At 41.2% G+C, this 14506-nt stretch overlaps 2 protein-coding genes across 2 annotated transcripts; both read left to right on the forward strand.

The window, feature by feature from the left end:
* The first annotated feature begins 742 nt into the window (after nt 1-742).
* On the forward strand, nt 743-8222 carry LOC307076180 (isocitrate dehydrogenase [NAD] subunit alpha, mitochondrial-like). The gene is made up of 11 exons (XM_079737067.1): nt 743-806; nt 1128-1190; nt 1374-1457; nt 2704-2818; nt 3754-3941; nt 4566-4699; nt 4965-5067; nt 5754-5818; nt 5945-6029; nt 6547-6699; nt 7607-8222. Exons 1-11 carry the CDS (start codon nt 780-782, stop codon nt 7688-7690), a joined length of 1101 nt encoding a protein of 366 aa, XP_079593193.1. The 5' UTR covers nt 743-779; the 3' UTR covers nt 7691-8222.
* A 3050-nt stretch (nt 8223-11272) lies between these two features.
* On the forward strand, nt 11273-13537 carry LOC307075777 (uncharacterized protein; the record flags this gene model as incomplete). The annotated part of the gene is made up of 3 exons (XM_079736472.1): nt 11273-11507; nt 12345-12635; nt 13218-13537. The coding sequence occupies 3 exons, from the start codon at nt 11273-11275 to the stop codon at nt 13469-13471; spliced, it is 780 nt and encodes a 259-aa protein (XP_079592598.1). The 3' UTR covers nt 13472-13537.
* Nucleotides 13538-14506: the final 969 nt, after the last annotated feature.

Genomic DNA, 14506 nt, shown 5'->3' on the forward strand with positions numbered 1-14506 from the left:
TATATAATATAATACAATTATATTAAATATTATTATGTTATACATAATTATAATATACAATACTTTGCACAATAAAACAAATGCAAAATCGAATTAACATAATTATATGAAGAAAATAAAAATGAATATAAACGAAATCCAATTTAAAACTCGAAGTGGCAAATCTCAATTTCGTTCTCTTTAGCGGCACCTATGGCGAAAACAACTCCCCCACACACACAGGTGGGTTGAATAGCGAGTGCGTTCCAAATTCCATACCGGTACCTTTACTTTTTGCTTGTAGTAGCCTACTCCAGCTACCCTTACAACGAGCATACGGTTGCACACAGTATGCATACAATTGGGGCATGTGATTGGCCTTAAAACCCCAGACTGGTTGGGCTCCACTTATATACTATCTGCCACCCTTATTTATGAAAATCTGCCACCAAGGAATATAAATCAATCAACAATATTAATATTAAAGGTACAGGAAGGGGATGACCTGTATTGTAGTGTCACACTAGCAAATAATGCTTATAATACATTACAAAGAGTTAGCTACTACATAGTACTTTACGCTAAACATAACTAAATACTCATTAAGTCAATCAATGTTTTTACAATAATGGCCACTAATGGCGCTCACTTTGACCGCGTACCGTTGGCTAGAATCAGGAAAAGAAACAAATCTGGCAACCCAGTAAATCTTGGCGCGGTTTCCGCCTCTGCTCTGACGTCACTCACACTCCGGCGTTGACTTCTCAGTAGACTCGGTGCGGGACCAAATAGAAGTAGCTATGGCTGGCAATGCGTGGAGGTCAATGGTAAGGAAATGATGTAAAAGAGACGTTTTCAAACGTGAAATAGTATGGTGTTAGACCGTATTCAATGTGCCCTAGGATAAACTTAAGTGTTCAGGGGATTTAATGTTTTCTACTCTTTCTATAGATAATTCCCCATTGGGCCTAATGGGTTCGTGCCCTTCAGTGTATCTCTGGTGCTCTGTGTTTGACTAGCATGTGTCAGTTCGCATTAATTTATCGCAATCTTCATTTGTATTCTACTGTTTCGCGTTATTGAATTACCTTTTTCAAGATCGACGGTAACGTCTCCGAAACTGTCCTTGACTGTTGTGTCTTCCGCAGTTGTCTCAAGTCGTGGGGGTGGCGAGCCGACCCACGCTATGCTCCTCATCTCTGTCAAGAGGGGTAGGTCATCTTGACAAACCTAAGTATGATTGTAATGTGTATACACTGAGATGTTGTTCCCTTTTCGTTTCTACGCTCTCCCTATATTCTGCTGAGATGTGCCTTTGGCATTAAAAGGTCAAACACGTATGTAATCCTATGTAATCACAGTATGATGATGGATGGGTATCCTTTACTTCACAGATTCACACCGTAACTATGATCCCTGGGGATGGTATTGGACCAGAGATCTCCAGTGCAGTCATGAAGATATTTGAGGCTGCTAAGGTAAGAATAATTAGTCATCTTATTTGGTAAATATCTTTTGGAGTAAGTAAACTAAGTAAACTCCCTTTTTTAGCTCGATTTCACTATGACATTTAAATATATCTCAAATGGGCTAAGAATTATAGAAAGGTAGGGGGGTGTTATTCCCATGATTATGAACCACCCCAACTTTGTGTTTTAGTGTCGTCGTTGTGTTGGGGTGTTTTAATGTGCGATGTATTTAAATGTCTGAGAAGCGTCCACTCTGTCAAAAGCGGCTTCAACATCAACCTGTACCCCGCCAGAGCTCCACAAAAAACTTGCCACAGGTGTCCCCTTCCCTGATGTCAAAGTTTCTCAAAAAGGCCACAGAGTAGAACTTTCACGACCTGGTCGAGAGACTGGCAGGAAGATAATATTTTACACCTGTTTTCCCTAAATTATTCTGGTGTCCACTAAGTAATGGATTACTATGTTGAAGATCATATCTGACGTATAACAACGGATAAATCATAAATTAAATAAATGTTTGATAAATTAACGTTTAAGGAGAGATATTATTCCACCAGGTGTGAGTGTGATAAGCCTGCCCCATATGACATCACTAGTGGGTGTGTCCACCTAGATGTGTGCTGATAGATCAGTCTACCAGCCTACCCAGTGGACTGAAGTAACCGTTTCTCATCTATCCAGCACAGATCTAGGTGGACACGCCCACTAGTGATGTCATATGGGGCAGATTTTCAAAACGGCTTGTAAGGCTAATCACAATCACACCCCGGTGGTATATTATGTCTCCTTAAACTACTTACTACGCTACATTATGACTTACAAGGGTACCTTGGAAACTATTTAGATAGATGAGGGGGTCTGTCAGTCTGTGTTGTGTATTTAAATTTCTACATTGTACACAGAATCAGTGCTTCGTTGGCATTCAGCGCGGCAGGTGCTTAGCCCATCTTCAAACATCAAATCCCTTACATTAATACACCTTCCCCAAGTGTAGCCTACACCAACCTTCATTCTAATAAACCCATGAGCCTTTTGTTTTTATAACCTTTTTGTGGGATGTATCTTTCATTCTAGATGATTAGCCAATTATAAACACTGTTTTATACAATAGCATATCAGGTTTGTCTGTTTTAGTTTGTCAACTGCTGTGTTTATATACACAGAATATACTTAAAAAACGTAACCCGTCCCCTCCGCACCTTTTTTCTCAACGTCTACTACCTTTTTACTTCAATACTTTCTTAATTTTTCCCAGGCTCCGATCCAGTGGGAGGAGAGAAATGTTACTGCTATCAAGGGGCCCGGGGGCAAGTGGATGATCCCCCCTGATGCCAAGGAGTCTATGGACAAGAGCAAGATTGGTCTTAAAGGTAGGCAGGGACTGGTACTCCCTGAGGGGGGTGGGTGGTCGTCTGGGGGTTTAATTCAGAAATTAAACTTGCAGTTCCACTCGAGTGCACAGGTTTTGATTGAAGTTTCAACCAGATTGAATATCTTTCCACCTACCCCCTACTGGCGAGCCGGCTTAAAGCTCTGATACTTAAAGTCTGTGTTAATGTCAAGGTTAAACTGGAGAAACATGGTCCTCTATACCCCCAGCTGCTCTTCACTTCCTGTTTTTCTCCTTGGTTTGTTTGAAGTTCTCACAGAATGAGAGATTAGCTCTGAGAAGCTCTCTTAGGTCCGAATTGGGTAACCTAGATGTATTGCCTTAACACCACGACATTTGATTAAATGTTGGTATTTTTCATGTAGTTATGCCAAAAACTTTTATTTATTGTAAGTTCTGGTATACGGCTGTTACATCAAATTGCTCTATTATCAACAGTAACTCATGGCACGGGGATTGAAAGCTAGCTCTGGTTTTTGAGGACCTAAAATAACATGCCTGAGCTCTGCCCTAGCCACCGTGACAAACACTCCCACCTTCTGAAAAGCTACCGCTGGTTTTATGCAGATGCTTCACGATAGATGAAAAATAATAGATCTCTGTTGGATAGGGCCTTTAGACGTCCTTTGGCCATAGCCAAGTACCAGGCGATATTCTGTGGCACTGTTGCTGTTCCACTCGTCGGTGGTGGTACTGTTACTGTGCAAGGTCGAAGGTCAGGAAAACAACCTTGGGGAACAGGAAGCCGTAGGGAGAAAGAGGAGGTCATTGGCTTGTGAGGGGGTAATACAAAACTTGACACCTGACTGAAAACACCCCTGACCTTTTAGGGGGAGGTGGGGGGGGGGGGTTCTGGGAGCACCTAAAAGGAGAGTGGAGTGTTGTGTCGTTAACTCCCTGGTATCCCTGACGCAGGGCCCCTGAAGACCCCCATCGCAGCTGGCCACCCCTCCATGAACCTCCTGCTGAGGAAGACCTTTGACCTCTACGCCAACGTGCGTCCCTGCGTGTCCATCGAGGGTTACAAGACCCCCTACACCGACGTCAACCTGGTCACCATCCGCGAGAACACGGAGGGAGAGTACAGTGGCATCGAACACGTGGTAAGAAGAGCACGCCGTCTCCATGCAATTCAATTGTATTTTTATAGCCCTTAACCACAAGTAGTCTCAAAGGGATTAACAGGCCAAATATTTTGAGACCCCCCTGACCCAAGCCCCCAAAAAGTCAAGAAAAAACTCCCTTTATCAGCACGATAATAATTTTATTTGAAATGAAATCGATAATTGTTATTGACAACATTTTTATCTGGGTTTACCGTTACATCCCTACAGTGGTGTTAAGGTGTGTGAGGGGCACTATGTTGTTATGCTTGTGCACAGTGCTGATGTGCGCAGCCGCAGAGGTTATAGTGTGATCAGGTAGCAGACATGCATGTCTCTGTACAACATGCAACAGCATGTTTTTCCACTTTCTTCAGGTTAAAACCTACCCTGCTGGTTCTACCAGTTACCCAGTGATCACCACCCTCATCCACTCCAACCTTAACCAAAACCTTAAGACTACTGCTTTCCATAAAATGGGGCTGGTTGAGTTTTCCAAGTGAAAGTAACATATTTATATAGATAACATATTTATAGCTAGATTACCATTGCTTCGATTTAACGCTTCTCTTCCTCTCCTCGATGTTTGCCTGTTTTTTGTGTATTGTGGCGTTGCCATGGTAGATTGTGGATGGTGTGGTGCAGAGCATCAAGCTGATCACAGAGGATGCCAGCCGACGCATTGCTGAGTACGCCTTTGAGTACGCTAGGAACAACCAGAGAAGCAGCGTGACTGCTGTGCACAAAGCAAACATCATGTAAGGGCCTTACATGCCTTTTTATTATACATGATTTACCCAAGAAATATTGGAATGTTTAATATATATTTGTTAATTTGTTCATTTCACAAAACCTTTTTTGTAGCCTAAATGTTTTTATTTTAATTTGATTAAAAATCATGTATGTAGGACCATTTTTATTGTCTTCGTAGATTGATCCCCCGATTTGTGATGTTTAAGGGGATCTTTGGTCTGTGCTATCCATCTGCAGTGTTAAATGAATTGGTATTCATGCTTTAACCAGGCGCATGTCTGACGGGCTGTTCCTGAGGAAGTGTCGCGAGGTGGCCGAGACCTACAAAGACATCAAGTTCACGGAGATGTACCTAGACACTGTGTGTCTCAATGTAAGTGTCCAAGCCATGTAGAGGAGTCCCATTGAACTGGCTACCACAGAGTACAGATTAGCCTTAATGAATAGCCTTAAAATAAGGGTTTACAATCCACAGACGGTAACATAATGTGGCATTCGTCTCCCAGCTAATGGAGCTAATCATATTTTTCAAGACCTGCACTGCAATCGTAGCAGGTACAAGCATACTGTCATTTTTGCACTTGATTGTGATGGACTAAAGTTTAGTATAGTAGTCTAATCGTTAACTTGTAAAACTGCGCATGGGTAACAGCCGGATGTGGCTTTGGGAGGATGGAGATGGTAAATAACTGGATAACAGCATAACCTGGCTTCTAGAAGGAAATGCCTTTTAAGTTGTAAATGTTTTTTGTCTGTGTGAAATTTGCCGTGATATGTTTTGCCTTCAATAAATGTAATATTGTTGGTTTGATAACCCCTCTGTGTAATTGCAATGGCAATATCCAATTGCTTTCTTTTCAAAACGGCACATTCTATAACGTTAGTCTAGAAGGATACTCTATCTATTCAGGAAAAAGTTTGGCTGCATTTGGCTGTCGATCATTTAACCAAGGCACTGCAAATATGTAATAATGCTGCTAAGACTATAAAAGCATGATCACAGATAACCTCTAGATGCATCTGATTTTCTTCATACATTTTAATCTTTTTCTCGTTCAGATGGTTCAGGACCCCACCCAATTTGATGTGCTGGTCATGCCAAACCTCTATGGTGATATTCTCAGGTTTGTTCCACCACCACTCTAACGTTACTTTTGAAGAAAAGAAAGCCCTTCAATATTGTTTCATTCGTTTTATATTGAAGGACTGTACGTGTTAGAGTTTTTTCATGCGTGTTCTGTCTTCTGCAGTGATCTTTGTGCTGGTTTGATTGGAGGACTCGGAGTCACCCCCAGTGGAAACATCGGCGCCAACGGTGTTGCCATATTCGAATCGGTTCGTATTTACTTTGTTTCGTTAAGGTAGTTGTAATGGTGACAAATTATGCCTCTGCAATTTTTTTTATGGCCCTCCATGATACTATAAAAAAGGCATAACCTGCCTTGCTATTTGATATTGCTATTCTTGTGAAGTGGGCTTTCATGTAATGGGCTCAATTGAGGCACAATTATTGTTTCCCATGGATTATTATTATTAATATTATTATTATATCCTTTATTCAACCAGGTTAGTCTCATTGAGATTAAAGTCTCTTTTACAAGAGAGAACTGTTGTAACAGTAGTACACAGTTGCTAATAAAACGGAAGACAAAATACAAGTTCAATACCAAGTGCAATTGTGAAAATACATTAAGATCATTGACTAAAACATTTGCAATTTCCAATGGTGTCTGACAACAAACTCATCAGCTTTGTCTGTCTGTACTCCAAGATAATGGATGGGGAAAGAGCTGGACTCCTCCGCCTATAGTATTGAGATGTCAGCTGACTGGTTCTGTTTCCCCTTCCCCAGGTCCACGGTACTGCTCCTGACATAGCAGGCCTGGACATGGCCAACCCAACGGCACTGTTGCTCAGCGCAGTCATGATGCTGCGCCACATGGGGCTTCATGAGTACGGCAAGAAGATCGAGACCGCCTGCTTTGACACCATCAGAGATAAGAAGGTGGGTTGAATGGGCTAGTTCTGTTTAAGTTTCCCACATAAAGTTAAATGGACATGTTTTACCACCGGAGGTGAGTGTGTTTAGCCATTACAAGCCGTTGAGAAAATCTGCCTCTCCTGACATCCCAGGTGGGCGTGTCCACCTAGATGTGTGCTGGATAGATCAGTCTACCAGCCTACTCAGTGGACTGAAGCAAACGTTGCTCATCTATCCGTCATACATCTAGGACACGCCCACTTGTGATATCAGAAGAGGCAGATTTTCTTAACGGCTTGTAATGGATCACACTCACTGCTGGTGGTATAATTTAAGTGGAGGAGGAGTTGTTTTCTAGAAAGAGGTGGGCAATAACGTTTGGCTGTATCCTAAAATACAGTGAGCAAGTTGAGCTCTGCTTCACCTGCTAAAAGCTCAGCCCATTTATTCTTATTGGTTAACTGTGTTGTGTTTCGGAGTCACAAAGTGGATTGTTGCAAACGTGGGGTCATGCAGAACTTTGAGTTAGGCTTTCGTCTTCAGCTCCAGGGATTAAGAAAACTAGGTTAATAGGATTCAACCTATGACCTCCATCACTAGGAGGCCACCTTGGTTTGTTTCATTTTAAATTAATACTTGTCTGTAAAATAGGTACCATCACTTCAGTGAGTTCAGATGAATAATCTGGCTTTAGGCTGCAATTAGGCCCATTGTCAAACAAGAGGCATAGTACATAGTAATGGAAACCGATGAGACCAATTAGCTCCATTAGAGAAGGGGGAGTAAAATACACCATTACAATGGTGTATTTTGATAGCTACAAAAAGCAGTCGAAAACCATAGGCCATAGACTGAATCCAAAATGAAAGTTACTTGATTCTAATTGAAGGTGCAGACTTAGGTTGACTTTGTTTTCCTCTTCATTTCCTAGGTGCTAACTAAGGACCTCGGTGGAAACTCCAAGTGCTCCGAGTTCACAGCTGACATCTGCCGCAGGGTTGTTGACATGGACTGAAACCAGCGCCGCTAAGTAGAGGACCTGCAGCCATCATACAAGTCCACCTGTTACTGTATTCCGGTTCTTTCCAAGCAGAACATACATTTAATTCCAGCGGTTCACTGACCACGTGGTAGATGTCTTTCCCTGCTCTGTGGTGAGCAGGTGTTGGATCATAAATGCATTCATGGGAGGACTGTAAAGATGGCTGGCCCTCTAGTATTTTCATACAAGTACATATGATAGAAATATAAGCAGGAGTTCAGCTTGTGGGGGATTATACCTCGTAGAATGGTATCAAAGAAAGTCACATTCACCATAAATGTACGCACAATGTAAATCGCAATCCTGTAATGAAATGCAATTTTGTTTTTGGGAGTGTGGCCTACTCAAGAGTACCTTAGAATTCTGACAACTCTGCATGTTGTTTTTAATGGTTACTTATGATTAACTGCTTAAGTGTACTTTATTTATTACTGTTTGCCGTGTTTGTTCTCATGCAGCTCGGTGTAGCTAAAAGGGTTAAATATATAAAACGATTACACCATGACTTTTTAGTGATCTCATTATTTTCGGCATTTCCAGTCGTCATCCAGAAAGTAACTGCTTAAGTGCGTAAAAACATCCGTGCACTATATATGTTAAGAAAATTATCTGGAAAATGTATTGAGTAAAAAGTTATTTAATACAACTCAAAGAATAAGATGACATTAAAATATGTGCATATACACAAAGCATTATTCAACTACAATGTACCCTATACCATGGCCCGGCTCGGAGGTGTGAAACAAAAATTTGACGTCAAAAGGATGTTTTTTTACCCCATTGATATTATTAATATTGGTCATTCAGATTGGTTAATGTAATTTCCTGAGCAGTCTTCTGCTCTTCTCTCCTTGTTGCCAATGTCCTTTCCTTGTCTCCACTCCCGAGTTATTTATTTATACTTTCATCTCAGAGTTTAGGGTTTAGGGCTATTTTAGGTTAGAATAGTTGTTGTACTGATCTGTTTATGAAATTTCCTCACACCATGTCACTGTTTAATGAAAATTGGTGAAGTTTCCCTTTAAGTGTCCAACATTAGCAGCTCCCCACACGGAGTGAATGAAGGGCTTTTATTTCATTATCTTCAAAATGTCCTCATTTTGAAGATGAGGATTAAATTGAACTTCATTTGCAAGCTGGGTATCCTGATATATTTGTTGCTAGTAAGGGTTAGTTATTTGTATGGATTTATAATTTAATCTGATTTTGTATTTTTTGCATTATATAAGATATGGCTCAGTGATGATTGCATTTGCGAAAAATGAAATGCATGTATTTTAAATAAAAATTAATTAAAAAAAACAAAAAACGCGCGTGCGCAGTTTTGCGCACTGCTACGGTCCGATCGGCGCGGGGGGCTCCCGCTAAGCACATCTGTGATAACAAAAAAACGTAACAACAAACTATCAGCAGTCAAGTTACAAAATGGCCAACACGCTTATCAGGACAGTTTACCGCGGTATATGACGGAAAGAGCGGAAGGAAAACGAGATGGCGTGGAAGAAAATAAGCGACCATGTTTGTGTGACCGCGGTGAAGTTAGTTTGATGCTGGATATTCGACAGATATTCGGATATTCATTTCGATAACTTCATTCTATTGGGTTCATTGTTTGTGTTTTGGTGAAGGGTTTGGTCGTCAAAGCCATTTTGAAAGAGGAACCTAGCTTGGGTTCAGTTCCAGTTGTGACTCCTGGGGCCCTATCTTGCATCCGGCGCAATTGACTTTCTCACTGGCGCGTGTGTCGTTGCTATTTTGCAACTGGCGCAGAGCGTTCTTTTCCCTCCTGCGCCACGCGTAGGTAAATTAGGGAATGATCTTGCATAATGTTGCTTGTGCACCTCGCATACACTTTGCATCTCTCCTCTACCTAGCCGCACATCTTGGTAAATTAACAGCTGATACAGCGGTAATAATTTGTACTTTTAAATCATTGCATTTGCAAACACCGTACAGCAAACACATATTTTCTTGACACAGACATCGTGTACATACCCATAACTGTTACGATTGATGAGTATTTGATCGTGAGAAAACATTGTTTTACCGCGAGTGAGTGTTAAAAAGAATGAATGAATGCGGCCGCGCGTGTGTGTAAAATAATTAATGAATGCGGGCGCGCGTGTGTGCGTCCATTTGTTTAAACACACACGTAAAGCATAATACAGTCCATGGCAACGGGGGACACATGCATATTAGGAACACAAGTCAATAACGATAATGCATACAATACTGATAAGAAACAATGTTTAAAATGTATTGCGTATATCATTAAATAGAACCACAGTTACCGCATATCATATGTGTGTTAAGTTTTCTTTGCCAAAATTTATTTGAGGACTTCTGAAGTTGTGGAAGAAAACCTTATTCCATGTGTGAATTAGGCCATATAATTTGGCCATAAACTGAGCCATTTGAAGTTGGAAATTCATGTGCATCTGTCTCATCGGAGACTGCAGAAGCGCTGTCAAAATATCAACTCGTCAGATTCAAATGCGCTCATGGCTCTTAAAGGGGATGGGAGCTGGCACTCTCATTGGTTTATTGCACGTTACGCCCAAACCACACCTACGCGTAATTAGGCTACTTCAGACCAACCCTTTTTAGATTTGCGCCGGGCGCAAGAGTCATTTTTGCGCTGGTAAAATAGCGACATCGCCATAGAACCGCCCACAAAGCTACTTGCGCTTGGCGCTTCTCACTTGCGTTTCAGACCGTTAAAATAGGGCCCCTGGGGTGACTCCAGGGCTTTCTTTTTAACAGCAGAGAGATTGAGAGGTATAAACAGATTGCTTTAGAACGTGTGAGGCAAGAATATGAAACAGAGAGAAAAACTCAGTGAATATCTCCTCACGATCCTATACCTGTCCATACTGCAGGCATGTTATATTTAATGCAACATATTTAAAATATGAACTGGTAAATGTTTCAATTGATGTGTTAATTGTACATGTATTTGACCTCACAATTGCTCCCAAAGTTATTTAAAATGATAATAGAACTTCCTACACGTTATGTCGGAAAGGAACGTCCTCATATTCTGTGCCTTGGAGATTAATTCATGACAAGTCAAGCATTCATTATCATCACCGGGCATGCAATTGAAGCGACCTCTCTGCTGGAGACTGGATGTGTGCTTTAAATCATTTTTTGTTTTTGATTCAAACTATACGAAGCAGTGCGTGCCCACCTGGGAGTTTCTCCAGCACGCAGTCTACAACAAGATGGACATGAGTCTTCCAGTGTTAAGTTCTTGCAAACAACATTTTTTTCGACTGAACCATTAGTCTTTAGACAGTGACAATTAGTCATTAGTCAGTTATTGTTATTTAATTATTGTTCTTTACACTTACGCTCTCTCTCTTCTCGATTGTATGCTGAGTCAATTGGACTCCTCACTGTTGGCTATAAGTCTAAGGACAGTCGAAGAACAACTTGGTTCATAATCCAAAATGCAGGTAGACTGAAATCCTTAGGACCAGTAGGTGGCGAACATGAGCTCGTGACCAAATGTAGGCTACATGAAGGAAAAGTTAAAGCAAGTGGAGATCAATGATGGGGCGGTTCAAGCGTGGACAGGCAAGCAAAAAGAAAGACCTCTGGAAAGAAGCAGGAGGAAGAGAAAATATTGTAAAATCCTTAACTTCTCACAAAGTTCATGTCATTACAAATCAGTGGTCCTCTGTCACACTTGCTTTATTGAAAAAATACAAGGAAAACCTCCAGAAGTGGTTGAAGGTTATTTGGCAGCAGGACAGACAAGGAGTACGCACTGAAGTGTTGCAAAAAGGTAAGCTCCCAACTACAATTTATGTTGTAGGTAGAATTTTAACTGTCCAAGTCCATAAGAAAGGCTGTTAAGAGAGGCTTACCGTGATGCTACTGTAGCTAACAAAAAAACATTGTTGAATATTGTTTTTGTATTTTTGTATATTTTAGATATTAATGACATTGGAACTTTTAATATTTATCAATTACAATACTATTATATATTTATATTAAGGGAGAGGGGGCAATGAGAGGGAGACAGTGGGCGGAAACAGGGAAAATTAGACCAGGGTGAAGTTAGTTTGTTGTTGGATATTCGCATATTCATTACGGGTTCATCAGCGGTTCCTGCCGTGCTTTCAGTCTGTCTTGGCGGACAACCATCAGCGGTTCATGCCGGGTTTTAAGTCATTCTTGGTGGACGACCAAGGGACACCCACTTGCTCCTGACTGCTTCCTTTTCACATAGGGACCGTCAATAAATTACTGCATTAGTATTATTATTGCCAATGCAGAACTGTTGTGTACCACTCATTTCTAATAGAGCATGGATAGTTATGGTAACGCATTGTAATGGCATGCCCTCTGGGAATCAAATAAAGCCACAAAAAAACTGTAGGGACAGTCACTTCAGTCTCACACACATGAAAGGAGTTTAAAACTTATAAAAGTAGAAATTAAATTGTGTGACATGGTAGAAAAACAATGTGCTATGGCCCCTGACGTAACTCAATAACGTTTAAAGGAGCACCAATGGTCAATATTCAATCTACATTGTAAACATTACCTATGTCTTATCTCATAACCTCATATTGTGGTTCTTACATGCATTTTTTTGGATCTATCCGTCTCTTGGCAGTCGCTTTGTGTCGCAGGCGCTGGAAGGGCCTCCGCGACAAGTACATCCGGGAGGTCGAGAAGGAGAAGCAGGCCATCAAGAGTGGGGAGATCGTAGGCTCACGGAGGAGGTGGAGACACACTGCTGACCTGGCCTTCCTCAACCCCCTCATCAGGGGCTTTGAGGGCATGGAGCCGCCTGGTGACATGGAGAACTGGACTGGGGGAGGAGGAGATCACAGCAACACCGAGCCCGAGTTGCCAGAGGTCAACTGCGAGGTCCACGGTTGTGCGGAGAAGCCAGCGGAAATAGGTGAGGGTCGTGCTCACAGTCGGCAGAGAGACGTCTCAGATGGTCTTGTGAAGTCAAAGTGCTGAACGTTTTCGGGAAATAATCGAATTGCGATTATTTTTCGACCAATATTGCGATTGCGATTTAGTACGCAAAATGTATTTTTATGTTCCTTATGTTCTGTATTATTCACTAAACACAAGCAAATCATTCTATAGTATGACCAGCACAACATTGGAAGCATTCAAAATATAACCTGCTCTTTCCTTTAGGCCAGGCCTATGTGTTGAGGTGAATTGATCAATACGAATCTTACTGATCTCCAGTGAGTAACAGTATATATATTTTTTTTATCGCAGCCTTTGCCATTCGCAAATCGCGTTCGATTGGATTGCGATGTCTGTTTGAATTCGATTTAATCATCCTATTTCAGAACAGATACAGGTCATGGAGGAGAAGGTAAGGGCTCGGGCGTCTTTCTTAAGGGCTGAGATGGGTGGGACCCTGGCGGTTGTACACCATAGCGCACTACACTGTCCTTATCCTTGAAGCACATCAGTCATGTCTCTGTTTAGCTTTTTGTGTTGATTCATTCGTCTCCAGAGAGATTAACACTGAGACTGTTGTGGACGAGCCTGAGAAGGAGTCGACTGTGGACCATGGCACGGGGAGCTACATGTGGACACTCAGAGCCGACCGTTCAACAAAGCTCGGCCGAACTCTTTTGCCAAAGCGTCGTGCCTCATCTGGAGAGGCTGCCTCTAGAGAAACTCATCCAGGTGCAGATACGGATCCTCCGAGTGGTTCAAGATGCAACGGGCTGCAATTCTTTTTTATCACACACCAATCTAGAATAAACTTCAGCATCACAGAGATGCATTTCAGCTAACAATACAGAAGTAATTGTCGTCGTAGAATTGTTCTCCTACTCTCCCATATTGGGAAGAAAATGGGATTAAAGGTTTGAGGACTATTTTGTGTTTGTTTTTTTTTAAATGAATGTTTTTTTTATGGTAAAGAAATGGACAACAAATCTGTCATTTACTTTTAATATCATACTTAAGGGTTATCGATGTGTGTTTTTTCTAAGATTTTTTCTTTTGGCATTGTGTTAAAACAGTGTAAATAATATGTATTTGTTTCTTCCAATTTCATTTTAAAATGATGATGACAACATTTGTGCTTCCGCATTTCATTAATTATATGAGTCCATGCCTGGGAATGGGGAAATGCACCCTGGTTTTCAGCATTTCTCACGAATGCCGGTCTATGTAATCTCTCCTCCCTACCGCTTCAGCTTTAATCAGCTTTAATCATTTCAAGCGACAGCATCCAATGCTACGACCATGACACCATTTTTGTAGTTAAACAGGCTGAAGGATGTGGAGGAGAGCAACACTATTTCTCTTTCTTTAGTCAAATGCACTAACATTGCATACACTAGATTAGAATATATCTAGAATATTTTCCTTTTGGATATCTGAAATTAATGTTTTGACTTTGACAGTTGGATTGTTGATATCTGAAATGTGAATATTTCCTAGTAACAAGAGATATTCATCTATTTGTTTGGGTAGGCGGCCTATGTTTGAATAATGCTATTGGGGATATCCGAAACTGACAGCCCAATAAAGCAAAAGTGACGTCACGTGTCCTAGGAAGAATGACGTTGTTGATTACCGAGGAAAATTGTGGATAGGAATAATGTCATGGCTGATATCTGAACCTTTATTTTTGACTAGGAAGAACTGAATCACAGATATCTGCAACATATGATCCAGTCTCGCTCTTAAATGTTTAAAAGGCTTTGCCATACTACATGTCATCCCCAACCACCTCCACCTCCCTGTATGTCCTTTGTCGCTCTTTATATTTATATTTTCTCGTCCCCT

The sequence above is a fragment of the Pollachius pollachius genome (genome assembly GCF_949987615.1).
Source record: "Pollachius pollachius genome assembly, chromosome: 5".
NCBI lineage: Eukaryota > Metazoa > Chordata > Actinopteri > Gadiformes > Gadidae > Pollachius > Pollachius pollachius.